General features: G+C 37.4%; 2 protein-coding genes across 2 annotated transcripts; one reads left to right on the forward strand and one right to left on the reverse strand.

Moving 5' to 3' along the window:
- Positions 1 to 5,075: 5,075 nt before the first annotated feature.
- On the forward strand, positions 5,076 to 15,104 carry LOC145784609 (centrosomal protein CCDC61-like). The gene is made up of 11 exons (XM_082596469.1): positions 5,076 to 5,261; positions 5,773 to 5,855; positions 5,990 to 6,156; positions 8,397 to 8,549; positions 9,063 to 9,162; positions 9,630 to 9,746; positions 10,632 to 10,714; positions 11,243 to 11,446; positions 11,995 to 12,102; positions 12,611 to 12,766; positions 14,222 to 15,104. Exons 1-11 carry the CDS (start codon positions 5,105 to 5,107, stop codon positions 14,418 to 14,420), a joined length of 1,527 nt encoding a protein of 508 aa, XP_082452595.1. The 5' UTR covers positions 5,076 to 5,104; the 3' UTR covers positions 14,421 to 15,104.
- A 1,880-nt stretch (positions 15,105 to 16,984) lies between these two features.
- LOC145784576 (optic atrophy 3 protein homolog) lies at positions 16,985 to 21,682 on the reverse strand. Its single transcript, XM_082596424.1, has 2 exons — positions 21,544 to 21,682; positions 16,985 to 19,046 (listed from the first exon to the last, which is right to left on the reverse strand). Exons 1-2 carry the CDS (start codon positions 21,680 to 21,682, stop codon positions 18,628 to 18,630), a joined length of 558 nt encoding a protein of 185 aa, XP_082452550.1. The 3' UTR covers positions 16,985 to 18,627.
- Positions 21,683 to 23,615: the final 1,933 nt, after the last annotated feature.

The following is a 23,615-nucleotide window of genomic DNA, read 5'->3' on the forward strand; positions in this document are numbered from 1 at the left end:
AATAGTTAACGTGCCGCAGTCCCGTGCGTTGCTCAGGCGCACACTCCGAGAGTCGAACCAGCGCCGCCTGATCTTGAAGCTTCTTTGTTCCAGAAGTCACGCGCTAACCAACTGAGCTATTGGGGCTAAAATGCACTTTCATCTGTCAAGGTTACGATATATGAGAGATATTGATTATTAGCCTATGCATTTCGAAGAGTAAATTGAAAAAAAGCCAAATTTAAGGCCAAATGTATAATTTCTAAGGCCAACAGTCTCTAAAAATAATTATTATAAGTCTCTAAAAATAATTATTTTTAGAAACTGTTTTCTGAAAACTTCCTCAAAAATATTTCGGAAAACTTCCTTGGTTTCATATTATCTGAAGTCTCTAAATAACAGCCAAATTTGAGGAATTTGGCTTTAAAAAAGCCAATCTGGCAATCCTGTCTACGTCGCACTCATCCTGTGGTGTTGCTAGTTGTTCAGCTTTTTTTATCCATTTAAAATTTTAAATGTAAAAATTAGGGTTACTCGAAACGAACTTTTTCCAGTCAAAACGAAATTTTGCCACCTTTTCCTTTTGTAGGTTTTGTTCTTGTACTCCATTGTCAAATTCATCATTACTGTTATACTCGTTACAATATCTATCCCGATAGCTCAATTGGTTAGCGCGTGACTTCGTGAACGAAGAAGCTTCGCTGGTTCGACTCTCGGGGTGTGCACTTGAGCAACGCATTCTAAGGACTGCTCTTAATTCAATGAATTTGTTTCCCAACAAATAGATGATAAATGGAGTCTGATTAACCTCAGAAAATTGAGATATTTCGGACACATAGCCTACCAAGCAGCAACTGGTTGGAAAATTCAATGTTGACTGGGATGGTGCAAGGCGAACAAACAAAAGGACAACAAAAATGAAATATTTTGAACAAACCAATATTATCAAAAAAATTACGGGAATAAAAAGCATGCTGGAAGCACTAATAAAAACAAAAGACAGAACAAAGTGGAGGCAGTTCATATGGGAGATCACAGCTGATCTTCTCTCGTTTGACTTGTAGTGGCTTAGATTGGCAATGCCTCATCGTGCAGCCATGATACGGTAGTTGGGTCCAGTTTGCGAATACCAAGGATTCCACTTGGGGGCCGTAAGATTTGCTACTTGTCGGTTTGTTGTCATCAGTCGAATCCAGGGCTCACCACGTGGAGGTTGATCAACAGCTGATCAAACATGATTATTTTGTTGAAGAAGAAGAAGTCTGAAGTTTGAGTAGGCTAATCTCTGCTTATTTTTGAATTAGATTTTGTGTTTACGTTATCTTCTTATTTTAAATATGTTCTTTCTCGTGCCGTACGTATTTTAGGCGCTGGAACGTTTGTGTCTTTTTGTAACATTTTTTTTAATGGCAAAATCGTCATTTCTGTAGGGTGGCAATTAACTTGTAGCGGGTGCTGCTTTTCAGCATATCCACATTACCACATATAGGCTACACAGCCATCAGTGGGATGGCAACATTCCTGGGCAAAGTCGGCAAGGAATGATAGGACACGAGGTCGACTACGCTGCTGTATTGTTTGCTAACTCAAACTCAGACGGTCAATGCTTGCTCACAATGTAATCGTTTACAATTTTTAATCTTCGATCCAGCAACACAAAAAATTAAAGAAAAACACCAGAATGGTTAAAGCTCCACCACCAAAAACTGGATACAAAAATGTTGTCGCCTCTGCATTATTAACAGTCTTGATTCAGACGTTATAACTGCTGCACCAGAAATCATAATGTACAGACTCTGAACATAACACTAAACTGATTCAAACGTCACACTGGCCGCGGCAAAAAATAGAAGCAGTAGCAACAACGAAACTGATATAGGCTACTGATTTAGAATTACCAAGACTGATTTCTATATTGAAAAAGAATCATGATTTAAACTTCTTTAAGAAGGTTGTAGTGTGGAATGGCGAGTTTTACATACGATCACACAACACAACACGACTGCAAATCTACATAACAATGAACCAGGGTAGGAATTCGGCATAGCGCCTTACAAACGGTTGATTACTGAAATTGAATTCCCGATTACTGAATTGAATTCCCGAGACGTGCAATTATGCGCTCAAGGCAGAACCTTCTAGACAAATCTAGTGACGTATGCGTGTGACGTCAGAAACGACAGAGCTCTCTAGCGCTACAAACTTGTAGACCGTATGGACGTTTATTGGTTCTCTCCCTGTAATTATGGGAACTTTTGCATTGTGTATACCGTATTACCTGCATATTTCAAACGTGTAGCCTACTATGTTCTTTTTCTGACAAATGAACCATTGCTTGATTGCTTGAAGATTTACTATAATTTTATTTAAATATATTAATGACTGGACAGAATTTTACTGCAACTTCCTATTAGGCCTAATATATTTCAAAACAGCAAAAACTGGCGCTTTATTTTTATCGCCTTCAACCCTCGAAGAGAGCAAGGAAGTGCAAGGAACCTGATGATAAATTATTTTTTTAGTTTTATTTTGTCGGTTTTCACTCTAGATGTTAAAGCTTTGGTAGAGAGTTTGCTTTGTTGAACCATAGAGAAATAAAACAAAGTAACTTCAGCGGGTTTAACATATTACATACACAAATATAACATAATTAAAATAAACTTAAGCGTTTTCGACACGTACATGTGTCCTCATCAGGAATTACATAGGCTATCTGCAATATAAATAAAATGAAAATTGTAAAGTAAATTGGACTTTGCACTATAACTGTAACTGTATACTAACGACACTCCAGACTGAAAAGCACAAACTGAACGAGTGACACAGGAATGATTACAAATAAATTATATGGTGGAAACAGATCACATGAGGTGTAAACTACAGGCATTTGACAAACAATTAAGGGTATACTTTCGTTTCGTTATAGCCTACTTTCGTTTCCTAAAAAGGGTAGGCCTATAGCCTACTTGTGAACTAACTAAAATCTATTTCTTCAGGCGTGTCTTTGGTTCATCAGCCATGAAGGTGTTTAAAACTTTATTGAAAAAGTGGGAAGGATATCCATTTAAATAAAACATGTTTTTCAATTTTTTGATTTCTTTCTGAAACAACTGATTATCAGAACACACCAAACGAGCACGAGACAACAGACACAAAATTAAACCAGATTTCTATTTTTAAGGGCATAGAGCGTTACAATTTAAAAGCAAGCCAGTGTTGGTAGGTTTTCGCCAAATCCAGGTGTCAAAAGAATTGGGTTTAATTTCGATTTCAACATCAAGAAAAGCGATAGTATCATTAGATTTTTCAAGTGTAAATTCGATCATCAAAAATGGCAAAAATATCATCGACATAACGTAAATACAATTTGAGATAAAAATCACGATAGAATTCAAATATTTTGGTTTCGATGTGTGCCAAGAAGAAGTTTGCCAGTGTTGGGCCCAATAGGGAACCCATGGTGACGCCATCTATCTGTTGAAACAAACTATTGTTGTACAAGAACATGCCTTCTGTGGCTAATTAAATGTAATAATTTTATGAAATATTTTTTCTCAATGGGCAGTCGATTAGGTTGGTTTTGATTAAAAGTATGGTCAGCAATTATAGTACCGGTAATAGTTTCTTTTAGAGGCACGTTGGTAAACAGAGATACAACACCAAAACTCACCATGCGACTATTGGGTGGACACTTAAAATCTTTTAACTTTTCCATAAATTGTTTAGTTGAATTAAGCATGTAGTTATTAGGTATGTACGGTTTTATAATTTTGTCTAAAAATTTAGCCAGTTTGTATTCCGGAGTGCCAATCATGGAAACGACTGCTCTCGCAGGCTTGCCTGGCTTGTGAACTTTTATTAATCCATATAATTTTCCAGGACAGCTACCGGTTGGAATAAGAGATTTAACAACACTTTGATCAAATTCTTTTAGGTACTTTCGAATGTAATATTGAATTGACCTCTCCTTTAGAAATAATTGGGTGCACTTTTTTATTGTCTTCAATTTTAATAAATTTTGTGTTATCATTAACAATTTTGTCCAGTTTTTCGGAGTAGTCTTCAGTGTTCAGTATTGCTGTGCCTTTACCCTTATCAAACTTGCATACCTTGATGTTCCGTTTTTTTGAGAGGTTGCTCAAGGTACGGTGAAGCGCTTTGTTTCGTCGTGTAGAGCACATTCGGTTGGCATCAGACATAAAGCGTCGGACGAGAAACTTGACCTGGTCTTTTGTGTCGTCATCGATGGGTATGTCTGTCTTTCGCTTTATTGATGCTACCAGCTGCTCTACAATGTGATCTGTTTCCACCATATAATTTACTTGTAATCATTCCTGTGTCACTCGTTCAGTTTGTGCTTTTCAGTCTGGAGTGTCGTTAGTATACAGTTACAGTTATAGTGCAAAGTCAAATTTACTTTACAATTTTCATTTTATTTATATTGCAGATATGTAATTCCTGATGAGGACACATGTACGTGTCGAAAACGTTTGAGTTTATTTTAATTATGTTATATTTGTGTATGTAATACATCATGTTAAACCCGCTGAAATTACTTTGTTTTATTTCTCTATGGTTCACTCTAGATGTTTATTCCAATTTTATAAGAATATTCTATAATTTATATGTACTGTATTGTCATTTTTCGTATATATTGTATTTATAATAAGTTATTCCGTCTTGTTTTGATAGTTTGTTTGTCGTATCCTGGCTTACACCCGGTGGTTGAAGATTTAGTTTAAGTGGACGGGAAGGCAAGGAAGCCAATCCTCGTGTCCCCCTTCAGGCATGCCTTTAAGTGTCCTGCCAGAGACACAGCCGCATGCTCTTGAGCGGTGTCGAACCGGCGCCCTTTCGATTGCCGTTCCAAGGCTTTCACCACTCGGCTATGCAGCCTCATTGATAGTTTTGATAGTTAACAAAAACAATCGTAGTGTTGAAGAAAATTCAATCTTTTTTTTAATATTTCCTTTTTTTGTTTTGTTTTTTCACGTATTGACCGGTTACCATCATTTTACACCATCAACACAAACACCGGCGGTTTGTTTGACAGAAATTAGAATTTTTACGATTTTACTTGGGATCTGAATCTGATGGTGAATTGAGTCTATTCGGTGCAGAAAGCATGGAGCAGACTTTTAGAGCAAATGGTGAATATGTATTTCGAGGAATTGAATACCGTGTGAGCTTTCAAAGTATACAAAAATCCGGTCAGTGTTTATCCGTAGATGTTGAAGATAAAGTAACTGGCGACCAGTGGAAAGGGCTATTTGATTCTAATTGTAAGTTTGGCATTGTTTTAGTCGTAATATTCCTAGTTTTAAATAAAATTTGTATGTAACAGCAGTTTATTTAAGCAAACAATAGATATTAAATATATATCTATGTCCAGCCTGATCGATAGCTTGCTGTAACTCAGTTGGGTAGGTGGTCATCTTTGTAAAAGAAGAAACACCAAATTTAACTCTTTAATGTTCATTTCATTATCACATTTCAAGGACTGCTTTCCATTTAGTGGGACCTGGTGAATAAAAAAATTACAGGTAATACTTCAACAAAAATTAAAAACTTCTTTGCAACCACGATGACTGGACTGCGTGGTTCCAAGTCCTTGCAAGCATGCCAAACCGAAAGAAGCATGGTAAGGCTTCGTTAATGAAAAAAAAAATCAAATCACTGAATGTCTGAGAAAAATATGCTATAATACCAATGTAATATATTATTAAAATAAAATTGCATTGTTTAAATCATTCCTGTTTTGTTTTCAAATTGAATTTTTTATTATCCTTGCAGATATTGAAGATTTAACTCGAAAAACCGGAAATTTTAAACAGTTTGATGTATTTATGTCAATGCTGGAAAGTGCACTAGATAAGGTAAATGAATTATTTAATTTGTTGAACCTTTAAGAATGTTTTTAAAACTTGTATAAAGTTTGCCTTATTTAAACGCTTAAATTAAAAATGTATATATAATAAACATTTCTCATTATTTGTTAATTTCATTTTAGACCACAGAATCAGTAACACTTGATCTTCTCACATTTGCGGACTTGGAGCTATTACGAAATCGAAAAGCAGTTTCTGGTGGATATCGTGCAACGAAACCAAGAACCACCTCCCGTCAACAAGAAAACAAACGATATCTTATTCTTATATATTCAGTTGAATTTGACAGGTAATCATTTACTTTCAGAATAAGGTAAATTTTGAGGTTAAATTAGTTTATAGAAAAGGTGTGTGAATTTTATCGAAGTATAATTTTAAATTTTCTATCTATTATCAGTATTTTTTTAACATTAATATATGTTGAAAAGGTTTTGTTGCATTTGGTCTCGGACATTATTTGATTACACAGGCCAACAAAAAAGATAAAAAATTTTATGTCTGCAATGTAAGATGTGATTTGGGGTATATTGAGGCTGCTGATTTCAAAAATCACATCAGATTTTACCCATCACATCAGGTTTTTGAGATTTTTGCATGATATTTTTTCTCATAATATTGGCTTTTTGGCCGAATTTTCTCTTACTGTTACCGTTTTATGAAGACCTTATGAGCCAACAGTGTTTGAAAATTTGTCATATTCATGGAAATGATTTTATTTTGTAACATTTTGAGATGTATGATGACACCATGACCATTGGAGTGACCGACCTACCTTCCGAAGGTACACTAGTCAGAAGCCCCCCTAGCTAGATGGTCCACTGGTCAAAAGAGTCACCTAGACCATCTGGCTAGTGGACCATCTGTCTATGGTAGACCATACAACTTATGTATATCTTCTGAGAACTTTCCATAAACCACCCCTTACAGGCAGAGTTACATTCACTTTTGCCTGAATGCTTAGTTCCATTCTACTTTTTGATATATAACATCGGTTTTATCTTTTTCGCTGAACGTGGAGATTTAAGCTTATGTGAAACTTGTCTACGACTCATTTTATTTGAATTTTCATGTATTCAGATTTTTTCATATTAGCAAGGTGTTAATTCTGTTTGTGGTGTGAATAAGTAGCAGAATGACATCTTCAAAAAAGTGTGAAAATGACCCTGATGTTCTTTGTTACATATGTGGCAGTTATAGGCTACTGTTTCTAACCAAAGGCAAACCATAACAAGTTTTGTGAAACAAGCAATCAAGCATAGGCTACATACTTTAAAATTTGCCTGGGTGATCAGGACAAATCGTGGGCTCCACACATGCTGCATGTAAAGCTTGTGTGGAAACCCTAAGACGATAGATCAACGGAAATCCTAAATCCACTCACAACATTCACAAAAATCATGCAAGCGAAAGTTTGTCCAGAGTAACGTTTCCCAAATGCGCATGTGAATTTCCTTTTTTCTGTAGAATTGAACCTATTTTTAAGTGTCTATTCTATTCAATTTTTTTTTTGCTGGCGCAAACATAACAACGAATGACATTACAAACACACAACTGTAGCACCAATAAAAGGAAAAGATGGCAAAGCCAAAAGGTTTAAAATATGTATTGGGGATTTGCAAAGCCACCAAACCTACTTCTTAACACGAAAAAAATAACAATGTAGCCTACTCTTGTAAAAAAAAATGATGAACGTTTAATGTTAGCAGATAAACTTTAAAGAATTGGGTTCAAGTTATCACACTTCAATAAAATTAAAATATAAAAAAAATAAAACAGGTCTTGAAATACCTCACTGTTTTCATTAATATTATGTTTGTATCTCTTGTGTAGACTTTAGACTTTATCGTGATGAATTTAGACTTTATCACAGACCTTGTTGACAAAAGAGTTCAAATTCCATGAAACGCCATAATCTACCCATATAGATCAGGAGTCGATTTTACCCATTTTTACCACAACAGCATTCAGATATCATAAAATCCTGATGTGATACAAAAAATCTGATGTGATTTTTGAATTCAGCACCCAAAATATACCCTGGAATGACATTTACTATGCTGACACAAAAAGTGTGTTGGCTTGTGTTATTGTTGTGGATCATGCAGTTTTCTTCTTCTGAAGTATGGTGAAGACTTTCCAAAGTTTTTAGCTTTCATTTTGATGTCCACCCGAAAGTTATTTGACAGGTTTAATTATTATAATATTGTGGAGAACTTGGTATTATTTTTAGAAGTAAAAAGGCAAATAAAATGTATTGGGGGGTTACCACATTAGTTTTGATAATTTTGCTCCAAAATGAATTTTTAGCAATTTTAAACTGTTTTGGTTAAATGTTTGCAAATTAGTGCATTTACCTTGTACCAAAAACCAAACCAGATAAACTTTTCCCAATATATCGTAATACAAAAGGTCAATGGTATTTTATTAAATGAAAAAAATGTTGTTACTTTTAATTTTTACATCCAGTGCAATACCAAAAAGATTTTTAAATTGCTGATTTACTGTAAATTTTCACTTTGGATGTTGCAGAATTCATTACCCCTTGCCTCTGCCATATCATGGAAAGCCTGATCCTGTGCATCTTCAAAATCTTGTGAAAGAACTTAATGATGAAATTAGCAAGCTGAAGCGAGGAAAGAGTAGTGGTGATTGTGATGGGGAATTCATGCGGCTAAAAGAAGAGTAAGTGTTTTTGTGATGATTTGCATGTGTATGCTAGACGAGGTGATTTGTTATGCATTATATGACTTCTTATAGATGTTCTGAATGGTGCTTGGCAATATGTTTGTTAAGTTGAGACTTCTGAATGGAATTATCCTAACTTCAAGTACTTAACCTCGGGAAATGTATTCAGATTTGAGTGGTCTGAATCAGTGATTTTCAAACTGTTTTGTTCCAATGGTGACGGAAACATCATTTTCACTTTGGAAACATGTGATGAATTAATGTATTAATGAATTTAATGTGATGCATAAGCTTGGTGGTCTTTACAAAAGAGATTTGGCAAAATCTTAGTAAGGTTTTGCCAAATCTCATAATGGGTAGCAAATGTTGCTTTGAATATACTTCATTAGTGGTTTATTATTTCTACCCCCAATCGCCCCTTTTTTGTATCCATTAATTTTAAAATCCATTTAAGATTTCCTTGAATTATTTTGCTGGGGTTAATTGAACTCTGTTACATTTTTCTTTTAGCTACAATGCAATCCTTCTTGAGAAGCAAAGGTTAGAACAAACTCTCATTGAGTTGAAAAGTGAACTGCAGAGTGGAAGCAAGTTGTCCGTTTCCAAAGAGGTTTGCTTTTTCCACATACAAAAGAAAAAAATGTCTGTTCTTGCCTCCCCAAACCTTATTAGTGGCCAAAAACTCAAAGTGCTCTATCTCTACCTCCAATGAACATATTTAAAAAACTTTTTTACTGTTACCATTTTTTACTATGTATAAAATGTGAAAAAATCAGAAAAATGTGTGACTAGTAGTTACAAGAGGTATTTAATTATAAATGGAATTACTCAATTGTGAAATAGTTGTCGTTGAAATCAGCAAAGTTTTGAGCTTAATTCTAACAAAATTACATGCCATACTCAAAGAGACTTTGAACCAATTCCCGGCCCTAGTCATGTAAAGTTCGTTTAAAACTATTCACTTTTATTTGAAACTTGAAAGTTTCTAAACATGTCTTTGTTTGTTTTGCTTCATAATGTTTGTTAACTTGGAAGAACTGAAAGTAAACAACAACAACCACACTGTTGCTGTTTCAGGTTCGTATATTAAAGAAAATTGTGCAGAACCTTGAGATGGAAATGATGAAAGAAAAAAACAGATTTCAACGCTTGATTTCAAAGAAAAGTGCAGAGAACAAACGATTACACACAGAAGTAAGGCATTTTTTCAACTCCAACTTTATCGCAGGCTACATTAATGCCAGGTTGTCACAACTACGGGAAGTTGATAGCCAGTGTCACCCGATTAACTGTCCGCGTCCAGGACCACCCACACGTTCTGATACGTCCCACAGTTTCATTACGTGGTGTGGATGGTCTGTTGTTCAGCCCAGATTCTGAAAATACGTTTGATGTAAACAAAAAATTACTGTGAAGAAAGGCGTTCTTCCCGGCTATCAGCACAAGGCTGATTACTCACTAGCACAGCGAGCTGCAGTGACGCTTCGCTAACCAGAACGAAGATTTCTTCACATTGACCTACCCCTGGCACCTGCTGGTTTTGTTGGCTCTTTCTTTCCACAAAGATAAGAGTTAAACTGACTGGTAAAGCGGCGGTCGATTACTCAAGTGGCAAGAATACGGTGCGATACTGATGAGCCCAGCCTCATGGGCGAAACACGTGTCTATCGCTGTCTATTCGATGCTACAATCGGCTGCCAAAATAACTTAAAAAATTACTTATGCACAATTTCCAGCGTAGTAAGATATCGCACACACTTTCATTCATTATGATTTATCCAGAAAAAAAGGATTTCCTAAGATATCATCACCTATTTCACTTGGTGAAGATAGTTGGCGTTCTGTTGTATATGTGGTTGTGACCTCTGGCCTGTCGTTTCAAATTAGGGAATAAATAAATAATAAATACTACGTAGAGGTAATAGGTAGTAGAAGGAAACCTGAGCATCTAGTTCATCAAAGACCGCATCGGCTATGATACTGTAGTAGTAGAGTTAATAGGTTTTATGACTTTAGTAAACAACGGATTTGTGCTCTGGTGAGACGTGACCTCAATTATTTGCATTCGATTGTTTGCAGCTGCAAGATCTGTCAGCAAGGGAGCGAACGTTGAACATTCGCGTAAAGAGCCTTACAAACGAGCTAGCCTTGTACAAGCGCCGGTGAGTTGCTCATGGCTCTGCTTCTGTCGAAGGTATTTTAAACTTAAAACGTTTCAAAGCAAATCAAAATTCCACTATACAAAAGCAGCCAAGTCTAGAACCTATGTTGTTGTAGTTTTGAAGCAGAGCATTCTGTATATTGAAGCAGTGCATAAATACCAATGAAGTAAACGTTGCAAAAATGAACCTTGGATGGCAACGAGGGATCTGGTTTAACGGATGGGTTCAATGTTTATCAAAATACTGTATAAACGTTGGTTATTTCGGGTGAGCAATACCACTCATGATCAATGATCATGTGGTGCCGATGTGTTGACCTAAATGTAGTTTTTAGATTTTGATAATTTTCTATATATATATAGCTTGTTACTTTCAACTTACTTTCTTACAGAGGTTTCAGATGTCTTTTTAATTGCATATATGTTGCATTTTTTGTTTTATTGTTGCCGATTTTACTTTATTGTTTTATTTAATGATCTATCAATGACGAATGGATGATAATGACATCACAATAATTGGTTTGTCTAGAACTCCAACAGCAAACTCGAGTCGACAGATCCACTCCAGGAACTCCGTCTCTCGGCCCAGACCCGGGTCGACCACCCTCCGTCCTAGTTCCAGGGGTTCGCAGTCCGGTTCCTTCTACCAGCGCAGGTCCACGTCACGTGATCGCCCACCGTCAGTCACCCGTGACCGATCCTCCTCCCGTGAGGCTCGTCCATATTTGCAAAGGTCAGAGTTCACTCCCATTGTTTTGTCGATTTCATTTGTAAACGGAAATCTTTGCGGTTGCTTCCAAACTTGTATTTTTTCCAAATTTATGAAAATAATAGTAGAATCCTTCGCTTTCATGCTGCACAGTATTCCTGCTTGCACTCTCTTTGTACGCTCTATATAATCTTTGTGGTGGCTTCTAATTTTTTTGCTAAAAACATAGTAGTATTTTTTAGAAAGGTTGCAAGTTGTTGTACTTGCACCAGCATCTCACTGTGGTGAAATCTGTAATGGTAGTTACTAGTGAATAGTATTTAAAAATCCTTCTACGTCTTGCAAGTATCGGTTGCCTACATCAAAATGGCTTAATTGTCGTTTTACAGAAACATTTTTTCTTAATCATAAATTTTCGGTATTTTGTCAGTGGCGTACGGTCACCATTTTTTTGGGGGTTTACTATTTGGTTACCCAGATCAAAATGTTTTAAGAGGAAATGGCTTAGTCGCCATCATCTAATCCAAATCGTGACTCATCATCTAATCTAAATCAACCCGTAATTGTTTCAGTGGCGGGTACAAGAGCAGAACTCCGACTCCAAATCGCTTCACGAGATTCAATCCAACTCTTTATAATGAAGAGAAGAAGAGGAAGTTACAAGAGTCACAGGAAAGAATGTATGTTCTTCCGTCTTTACGATAGAGCAGCAATTCTTAACTTTTGTAAATTTCTTCATTCTGGACAATCACTTGCATCAACTCGCAGCAGCTCCACATGCTGTTTACACAGACAGCAAAAGCCGTCATTATTACATTTACAGATTTTGCTGTCTGGGATAGTTGACAGCTCAGTGGTAACGTAACTTGTTTGTTCAAGTGATCTGTCAAGACTGTCAACTTCCAAGAAGAGGCGAGTTGTCGCATGTTTGTTATAAATTAGTTATTCGTATTTTTTTTAAGCTTTGCATTCACTTTCAGCACAATGTGATCTTTCAATTTTCTTTGTCTACAAACACAGGAGGTGCAAATTATTATTCTTTCTCAACATCATTGTTATGAACCAATTTAATCATTTAACTCTGCTTGAGAATAATCTTATTGATGACGTTTGACGACAAGACTTGAAGCTTTCAACCATTCATTGGTTTGAGAGACGACGTCAAAATTAATGAATGTGACGCCATAGAAAACGACGGTCTGGGAGCTGTGCGAGGTCTTCTAGCGACAGGAGAGGCCGAAGCAAAACCAGGGTCGGTGTTGCCAGGTTGTCGTCCGGATCAAGAAACCGCAATGCTTCTCTAGAAAGTAGAAACTCTTCTGATAATGGATCGATAACTAGAAGGTTAGTGGAATCAGGGTTGAGAAAAACCCGGGTTTTTTTAAAAAAGCCCAACCCGCCCGGGTTTTTTTTAAAAAAACCCGGGTTTTTTTGGGTTTTATTGGTTTTTTTTTTAAAAGAGTAGATTCATGCTTATTTCACCTCAAAACTACTTTTTACGAATGAAGTGCCTTTCACTCACAGTACATGCTTGCATAACTCAATAAAATAATCCACTAGGGCTGTTGTTGCTTGAATGTTGCATCATCCATTAATTTCAAGATCAAGTTGGATGTTGCATCATCCACTGATTTCTATACCAAGTTGATGCTACCGTGGTAGAAATCACATTATTGCATCATTTGCTTTAGATTTGAAGGCAAGGAGCATTTATGCCATCATGTTTAAATATTTTTTATCATTTATATATATACATTATATATAGTAATGGATGAGCAATTGCGTGGTCAATGGCCATTTAGGCAAATGCTCTGAAAGAGCCATGCGTTAGAATCCAGAATCTGTAATTGGTAAATAGCCTCCTAAATTGCATTACACATCATATATACAGACTACAGTAGAGTAGTACTTTCACCAGTTTAACTATAAGGCATTCTTGCATAAATGAGTTTTAGTGTAGTATACACAAAGTGACATTACTTGATTTTTGTGTACTGTACATTACAATATCCACTGCGTTTTCAGTTTATTCTTGGAAATTTACTTCACAATCACATCCTTAAGTCCTAATTTAAAGTTTGTTTTAAGTGCTTTGTAGTGTTTTTGTTCATTTTTTTAATTTTCTTATAAAAACTGGACAAATATGATGCTCTGGGTTTTTTTATGGGTTTTTTTTGTTTTTTTTAAGTGGGTTTTATTAAAAAAACCCACCCGGGTTTTTTTGGGTCGGGTAAAATACCAACAACCCTGAGTGGAATGGTTGTTTGCGACATGCTGTGCCTGGTGTTGTGATGATTATGAACAGACAATTTGCAAGAGTTTTCAAAACAAGTAGTGGTTTACAACGTTAGCGATATTTCTAGATTCCATGTGAACACAGTCGGACACGCAAGTTGCTTATATAAATTCGTTATAAAACTATTCTACTCGCCTGTTAGGTTTTGATACTTCTTGATGACATGTATAATTGTATAATGTATATAGTATACATCGTTTACACATTATAAAGTTTACATGTGGGACACTGTGCGGTATGAGATGACGTTATTATAATATGCCATGTGATCATGCTTGTATTCTATACCAATTCTCAAAGGAAGTCCATTGTTGTGTAAAATTTGATGGGTGCAATAAATTGGGTGGGCATAATTGCTGCAGGAAAGGCGGCCGAGAGAAAGAAACTGGCCACCCTACTCTCGTTAGTGCCGAAGGTTTAGTATAATGAGAACCTTATCTTCTTATACCCAACACTTGAATCAAGTATGGGACCACCTTTACCTTTTTACTCTACTTTTCCAGGCCGACTAAATGGGCAGACAGTCCCATATATCCCGACGAAGGTCGTCGTCTCTCAAGCACCCCCGACGTCGACCACCACAGGCCGGGGAAGAGATCCTCTCGGCAGAAGAGAACCGTCACAAACGATCCAGACATCGACGAGATAGACGCGCGATTAGAAGCCCTGCAGCAGTACATGCGGGAAATCGAGAAGAAGTGACTCCCTCATGTGGAGATGAAGACTCACTGACGCCATCCACATAAGGCAGTAAACTCAAAACCTACTTCTCATTGATAGTCACAATGTACCGACGGAGACGTCACAATTCGCCGTGACGTCTCCCAGAGTTCCGACATGATTGGCCAACCGGTCATCATGGTACTTTAACTTATTCAATAAGTAGCATGTTTGTCACGGACATGCAGGGTTTTGAAAATTCTTGTACCACCGCCTTGCGTTTTTGTAATGAGATGGGCACCAAGAAAATCTTTCAGATTGAAGTCATTTCCACTTCACACGTGCACCAAGCGACTCACATGACTGGATATTCCGAGAGTTCTCACAAGCCCGAGTGCAAATAACCTCTGGCGTGCTTTTTTGAATCAAGTATTATTTGAACCGTACCGTAGCTTTTTTCTTGTTGTGCACCAATGATTATAGCGAGGTCTGGATGTCCCGTTTCTCTACTTCTGTTATGCGACGTATCCTTGCATTACATTTCAACGTTTGACGTTGCAACAACATTTCAACGTCAAACGACGTTTTATTCGCGTAAAAGTGCCTTTTCAGGTTGCTGTATGAGACACCGCTATTTTTAAACGACGTAATGTAGTTAGAACTTGTGCCTTTGATAGCTTCATATATTTTTCTACACTGTTAACCAATACACGGTTTTACAATCCTGACGCAAACTACCATTTGATGGGGGAAGCCTACAAGACACATAGCTCATGAACATAGGAAGTTTTAATCTTAGCTGGAACGTTCAGCTTGAACCACAAGCATTGCCATTGTTGCGTGTTTTCAAGTTCGACTTCAGCTATTATGACGTATCTATTGCGAAGTACCGTTTTCAATCGACATGTACAATTCGGCTGTTGTGGCACTCTTTCGAAGCCCCCTTCAGGTGCCACCGCCCACCATAGGTAAATTCTACTGCATTTTGATCAGACAGCATCGAAAAAGCGACTAAAGGCCATTAGATTTGCGACTGCATACCCCTGCGGCTGTTCTTTTTTTTCCCAACCTGGTTCCCAACCTTTTTTGCTGCTCGTACCCCTTTGTCAGGTCAGAGCATTCTTCGTACCCCCCAAAAAATTCTGATTGAATTTTTCTGATATAAATTACTAAATTAAATTGCCTTTATAGCTCAATTAAACGTTAAATCGGTATTTCACACAAAAATAAATGACATGTCAGTTATTTTGTTTGTCACTTCTCAGTGATATATTTTTTGCTGCTTCATTGATAAATTTCGCTCAAACGATGGTTCAATTTTATTCAAGGCAACACGTAAATCATCTTCCGGTTGCAAACGATTTCTGTACTCATTCTTGATATACAATTATACATCATGGTCGAAAAGCCCCTTTCACAGTACTAACTTGTTGAGCAGAGAATTAACACTGTCAAGGCTTTCATAGCAACACACCAAAAATCTTCTAACTTTGATTTTTCAAATAGCAGTTTCAATTTTGGGCTGCTTTTCATTTCGATGATGTTCTCCTTCAAATTATCCTCATCCAACATTTTTTGTTAAATCAAAAAGAAATGGATTTATAATCCAATGCTGGAAACAATTCAATTCAACAGCAGAAAAGTAACCATCGAAAGAATCAACCAGCATCTTCAAATGGGAAATAACTTCATTTTTGACATTTTGCACCAAAGAGTTATTTGCAATTTTCTCAAGAGAAGGAAAATTAGCAAGGTTTACATTTTCAATTCTTCGAAACCATAGGGATAGTTTTAGCTTAAAAGCCTGATTTTTTTCACAAACTGTAACCACATTTATCTGTTGACCTTGAAGCGACAGGTTTAGCTCGTTCAGGAGATGCATGACATCAGAAATATAAGCCACGCTTTGAACGAATTCATCACTTTCAAGTGAGGCAGCCAGATTAGAATTTCGATGTTGTAAATACAACTTGATTGTTTTTCGAAGTTCAAAAAATCGTGACATCACTCGACCTCGAGATGGCCACCTTACTTCAGTGCAGAGATGTACGTATACGCCGCAAATTCTACGCCGCATACTTGCGGCGTTGATTTTTCGTTTACGCTAACGCTTGCGGCCACATTTTTTTGGATAGTTTGCGCTTGAGGCTACGCCGTAAAGTTTTCGCGGTTTTTTAGCGCATAGCGTCAACGCATACTTTTTAATGTATTTTTTTTCGCTACAACACGCCAGTCGCCAATACCTTCCAACGCTGCAGTTGAAAGAAAGTTTTCAATGGGCAAAGATATATTGAAACCAAAACGCAGCAAAATGTCAGATGAACACTTTCAGATGCCTGTGTATCTTCGTGGAAATTCAAAATAAAACTTGTTTGTTTCGAGTGGTTTATACCGTGTGAATGTTTGGCATCTAGCAAACAAAATTAGTTTACGCTAGTGTATGCGCTGACGCCGCCAACTTTTTTTACAAGTTACGTTGACGCATACGGCATATTGTTTTTCGCGGAATGGCCCGTTTCGGTGAGTCCGATCCCTTAACGGTTTTTTTTTTTTAAATTATCGGGTACCGTAGCCTAATTATCATTGCTGTTTTAGGGTTAGGGGTTAGCGGTTAGGAACTCACCGAATAATGCGTTTTTTTTGTATGCGCGTACATCACTGCTTCAGTGTGGAACAGCAGAATGTCGTAGTGATTTCTGGTTTCGGCACAAAAAGATTGAAAAATTCTGTGACTCGTGTCACTGTAAAATCTCTTTGAAAAGCTGCTCTGTGGCCCAAGGATCTTCGTACCCCCAAGGGGTACGAGTACCCCCGGTTGGGAACCCCTGCTTTAGTGTCTAGCACGTAACAACAAACTGTGATCACGTGACAAACTAATATCAGTGATGACGTATTAGTGACGTTGAAGTATAATTTATTCAATCACAAATGTACCAATATTTGCAAAATAATATGACTCTTCCTTGGAAGCAAGAACCAACGAATTAATATTGTATGGCATCATGTCTGCATAAGTGACAAGATTGCATTGAAGTGAAACGCAGGTCACAAATATGAAAACTTTTAAATCAGACCCAAGTGACCTCACTCGGTGTTCGATGGTGGAAATACGAAGTCGAGAATAAACTGGAGAATGACGAATATCAAAAACATGGTTAATTTGAGTTTCGATACAAATTCTAGTGACCTAGTCGGATAATCTTTTTGAATTCCAGCCGCCGCTTACTAACCGAAGTGATGATAAGTTTTCAAAACGTGACGCACGTTGTCTAAATCTCGCACAAAAACAATCAAGAAACGGTGGAGCAGAACTTCCAGTACAAAGACACCACCAGCGCTGGAATTGTTGCAATAAATCGTTGGCACAAAGAGTTTCCTGACTTCTTTGCTAAAGCGACTTGAAGAGCAAGAAATAATTTCACTAAATATTGAATTAAAAGGTATAAAAGCGCTCATTGAACTAAAATATAAATTTTTAATAAACACTTAAATGGAAATAACAATTCCACGCTAAGAAACGTATAAATAAACCATGATGGTTATTTGTAAAAAATACTTAATAATCAACCATCAATTTCATATTCTAACGAAATCTGCAATAAGTCTAGCACAAGACAGAGATGAAATCTTCATCAGTACTTTGCGGGTGCAGTATGAGTTCAACCAATGGTCGGATTCACTGCTTTAACAACAGGTTCTCACATCTCATTAGGACCACAATGACCCGAAAGATGACAACAGGCCTGTAGAGGAAAGTTCGCACGAACCGGTGCAAAGTGGCTGAACCTACCATTGAGTTCAATGATCATGAACCTGAAGTTATGAGGAAGTGGTTTGATATGCAAAACGTTTGGGCGCATGAAATCGTTGTGATGGGCATGGGGGTGCTGTTTACACAAATGAACAGCTCAAGAAGCACAGAAGGTTATAATATTGAGGTTAAGAGTATCCTGCTAACAATTTCATTATGATAGCACTAGCTGTGCAACGTGTCCAGAAGAGTTGTGAGTTGTTCAACCAATGCCACCATAATTTTCATGATGACGCCAAAATGCTCAATTGACCTAACCTTTAATCTAATTTAGACTATCGCGTGTCGTCTTCAATTTTGCCACGTCTTTTGCTATATTTAGCAAGTTTTCTGGTCGTTCAAATTCATGTCAAATATTTTTTAAGCAATTGACCTACTCTTAAACCTTGTAAGTGTCCTTCCCGTGCTTCTAGAAAACAACGAACCGCTCAGATCTGATCAAGGTAAAGTCCGGTTGGACTGGTTCTTTACTGTTGATGTAGCTGGAGACTTAATTGATTTCCCATAGCCAGGCATTGCAACTATTGTTCTGTTTAGTTCGCGAATACGGGCATCAAGTTCTTGTATTGTCAGCCCCATGTTCAAAACCTTCCCACGAAGTTCCAATATAGTCAGTTCTACTCTCTTGGCATCTTCTGATTCTCTTATCTCTTTTTTCTTCTCCGTAGCTGCAGAAATACTTTGCTGCATCAATATAGCCATCAGGCCTATTGCAAAAGTGACAGAATTGGCGACAATCTCAGCACCAAGTTCAAGTGCTGCTTCATCAGACATTCTTGCAGATCGTTCCAGTTGTTCTTTGTTTCTAGTGATGCCTTGGGTCCATAACCTCACCCTGACAGAGCTCTTGTTGTAAGCTGTGGAAATATATCAAAAATACAAATGCAACAACAGATGAGTTTCATTGCACAGTTGATCATGAAATGTGTGTCATGTATTTCTTTCGGAAAAGTGAACAAAAAACCATTATTTTATTATGGATTCAAATAGACAGAATACGCTTGTATTAGGTTGTGACTGGTGTTGGACTTGCATACAATGACAAACCGTAACACAAATCCTTATTCTGAAATAAAGTATAACTGAGTCACTGTCATTCATGGTACAACGGCTCCCTGTTTGGGGAAGCCAATGATGGAATATAATCTGCAGGCCTCGAAATATCCGGCGGTCATGACCTCCGGAATGACATCGAATGTCTGCCGAAGCCAACTCATTGGTCGGTCATAAATGACCGTTGACCGCCGCAAAATTCTTGACAAAAATAGAGCTAATTCAGCAAAATTATATTTTAAATTTGAATTGTTTGTTTGTTTCACGCGAACAAATATGGAGCTGAAACAATAATAGTACAGGCAATTGCTTTAAAGATCACATTAGAGTGGCGTGGTTAACGAGCTGATGGCAAAAGTAGCCATTTTTACATAATTTCAACGCCTTGCAATGTTACCTTGAAATAAAGTTGTCTGAACTTTTCGGCAGGATATGTATTCTAATTTTAACAATGAGGATTATTGCCAGGCCTTAAAACTCGTATTTTTTTCCGGCAGCCATCGTGGCCTACCGGGAGCTCCTTCTCGGCCAAATCTGCGCGCTTGGAGGCCAAAATACAAATAACAATAGCACAAGTAAATAGAATTAAACTTGCAACAATGCTAAAATGATCACTTAGCGTTGTTGCAGTCTAAGCGACGTCCTGCAAATGAATCGTGTACCACGCAATAACTGCTTTATCGGGATTGTAATCCGGTATTGCTGGACCATTTAACGACACTAAATTGTTTCGACTGCATTACCGAATACCGCATTTCATAAATTCTGACCATTTATACCGTTATGATGTCACCATTGAGGGTGTGAAGTCACTAACCCATAGCGGGAACATTTCTCAACTATGAAGAATGAAGATACGTGTTTCCCCTCGGATGTCAACTAACCTAGTTCTTGTTTTTAACAACGATTCAATGTCCGACAACATTGCATCGACATAAAAACGACAATATTGCCGAGGCGATGTAAATTAGCACTTCAGATTAACACTTTGTTAAAATAAACAAAGACTATAAGACAAAATACAACAACAAAGACAAAATAAACTTAGGAATTACAAACAAGACTTAGTCAAACAGGCAAATGCACAAATGTTTTTTTATTTTTTATTCTAGATTACTTAATAAGCGAAAAATTTGTCTTGTTTTTGTTCAATTATGTTCGTCTAATACTGCTCTATAATCGTACAAAAAATCGCAAACCTGCGATTTGAACGCTATTAATCGTGCATTCGCGCACAATGAATGAATGAATGCGCGTCGCGCGTTGGCCTAATGCGCTCACGCATTTGCGAATGTGCGGGTACAGCTGGTGATCGCAACTGGATATATTCCATAGCAAATGTTCCCGGACAATACAACAGTGGTGATTATAACGCGCTGACCTAATTCTGTGTCACTCTTAGATACTACATATTTTCCACAGTTAATCTACGCTCATTCTATTGCAAAATTAAATAATTGGCTAGAAGAAACCGGCGGCCAAACTTGGCCGACTGAGAAGGTAGCAGCGGCGGTCATTCAAGCACTACTTAGCGGCCATGGCCGCCGGCTGCTTTAAGGCTTGTATTGCGTTACATTGATCGTTTGTTAAAAAGAAACGTCACAGAGAAGCAAGTCTCAGCTGGGTTCCGCACGTGCTTAGGCGAATGTGGCGACCTTATTCACGCTGATACTGATAAAAATAGAATTTCTGCACAGAATACGACCCCGCGCCGGCAGTAATCGCTTGGCACAACGATTCTATAACGCAAAAACCACGGAATAAGTGATCGTAGTTGCTTTTGTAATAAGGAAATTTGGATTGTTGTTTTCAATTGTGTTTATTGCGTCATTACACGACTGTCATTAACGCACTGATTTATTTGCAAGCAATCTGCTCTAGTATACTTCAGGGTTGGTTAATTAAGCCATCAACCATTGCAGAGTTATTCTGTTGTAGAAAATCTTCTTCTACAAACACGACTACAAAATACTGTAGTGTGATTTCGTGCAAAATCTACATGCAAAAAATATGTCCGGTTGAGATATTAAATGTCCGCTGAAAGGGCCAGTCCGGTAGGACATGCTTGACCGCCGGAAAAAAGTACAAATTTCGAGGCCTGAATCTGACATCCCTTGGAAGAGTCAGAACCACCATATTGGGTTCTATAGGAAGGTTGGGAAAATGTTGCCATCTAACATTTGAACAGTCTTTTTGCTTCTGACATTCATTCCTAAAAACGTGCAAATCATATGCAACATTGTTATTTAACTATCATTGGTGTGTAATTTTATTTATTAATTAAATCATAAGTAAACTTACTTTGGGCCATTGGTATAAAAACTTTATCTTTCCAAAAGGGACTTTTTCGAACATTTCTTTTCAAGACGTTGACCATAGGCTTGGTGACAGACTTGAATAATTCAGGAATTAATTTGGACAATGGAATGCCCAGCACCATTTTTGTTAGCACTACAATGACAACAGAAGAATGTTAAAGAACCGTTTCATAACTCAAAACTGAAAAAGAAAACAGCAGTCTACAATCTTTTTTCTGTTTTGCGTCTCATTTCCTGGATGTTGAAATAGAATGAGGTCTGGCAAAGCACATCCTCGGTCTCCACTAATCACAAACTAGGGGGCTAGTATTAGTCATCTACCACCACTTCCTGTCATCATTTATAGTATCAGACCATGTCTTCCTGGGTTGTCCAATGCCCAGGCTTCTTTGGTCTAGGAACTGGCACATCTCGGCAAAACTTGTAAAAAGGGCATCACCGGTGGCCCACCAGGCCTTTTGTGGGTTGAGGATTTTGCACAAAGTAGTCACAAAAAATTTCACTGTAGCTCATTGCAGTAGCATTGCTAAAGTTTCTAGCACCTGAGACTTTGATGCCCCCTAGTGAAAACTGTGAGCCATCAAGCACAATGCTTTGCCAGAAATTTCAGATTTTCAGAACAAGAATTTGGTGCTTTCTGATACTGTGCCCACTGCCTACAGACAAATACCACCCTTCAACAATACCACTGATTACTTGCCTTTTGCAGCAAAGGTGCAAAACTTGATTAGTTCCAGCACTTGCCTTGCAAGTACAATTACTACTGTATTTATAAAGCTGCTCCATGATACTAAAGTCAACTATCGTAAAAATGCAGAAGGCAAATCTTGGCAATAATTTGTCTTGTTAGTACTATATGACTATGTTATAAAACCTGAAAAATAAACTTGATGTAAAGACAGAACAATATTTGATACGCTCAAGCCTCAAGGTGAAGCACTTTATATGTTATTATACTTCAGCATAAACAAACATTATGTTTGCCTAGCAGTGGACTTTTACCAAAAATGATATTTGTAAGACGAAACAAATTTTGAATGTTTATACTCGGAGTTAGAAAGCCTTGATTAGTAATTCCTGGTAGTTTTGTATACTTGTAGAATGTAGACTGTAGAGGCTTTTGATTGACGCAGGGCCGGTTACCGAGATTGACAGAATAAAGTTTCTGATTGTTGAAGCGTTGTTGCCGAGGAATTATTCCATCTATTAGGTGTTGCCAAATAGAGAGCAGTCCTTAGAATGCGTTGTTCAAGCACACACCCCGAGAGTCGAACCAGCGCGGCTTGACCTTAAAGCTTCTTTGTTCACGAGGTCAGGAATTAACCAACTGAGCTATTAAGCCAGACAAATTTTAGAAAGTCTTGTCTATCATGCAGGATAAATTTTAGAAATTCTTGCCTGTTTTGGAAATTTCCTAAATTTCTTTTCTATCAAATTAAAGGGGTACTAAAGGAAAAACCTGACTTGGCGATTTTCCACGTTCTTTGTGTTTAACATGCTACCATAAAACGATTTTCAATAAAATTTTGCCCCATTGCGGTCTGACCACCATTGTGGGCGTGCTTTTGTCAGAGCTTTCAAAATGAGATTGAGCCTGAGCAACGAAGCGTCCGACTGTGCAGTCTACGTCATAAAGGCTAGCAATCAACCGATCACGCAATAATTGTTACTGCGGGCGATTTGACTGTAGGCTATGTATGTATTTACATCAAAACAGCACATTTTAACATCAAAACAGCAGACAGTTTGCTCAAAACATCAGATTGGTAACGTGGCTTTTGTTATTGCTGGCCTTTATGACGTATTCTCGAGCAGTGTTTGCACGTTTTGGTCATTTTGAAAAAAATGAAAATAAATGAAACTCTGGACTTTGGGCCTTGCCAGCGCCATTGAAAACAAATTTTTTTCGGTAATTGTTTTTGAAATGTATTCTTGAATGTTCAGTTTACTCATTTTAATGCTTAATTCCGGTTTGAAATTTTCCTTTAGTATGCCTTTAAAGGAATGTGAAATATTTGTTTAAAACCAGTAGGCTATTACTGCTAGTACCGTAAT

Source organism: Aplidium turbinatum, chromosome 15 (genome assembly GCF_918807975.1).
Source record: "Aplidium turbinatum chromosome 15, kaAplTurb1.1, whole genome shotgun sequence".
NCBI lineage: Eukaryota > Metazoa > Chordata > Ascidiacea > Aplousobranchia > Polyclinidae > Aplidium > Aplidium turbinatum.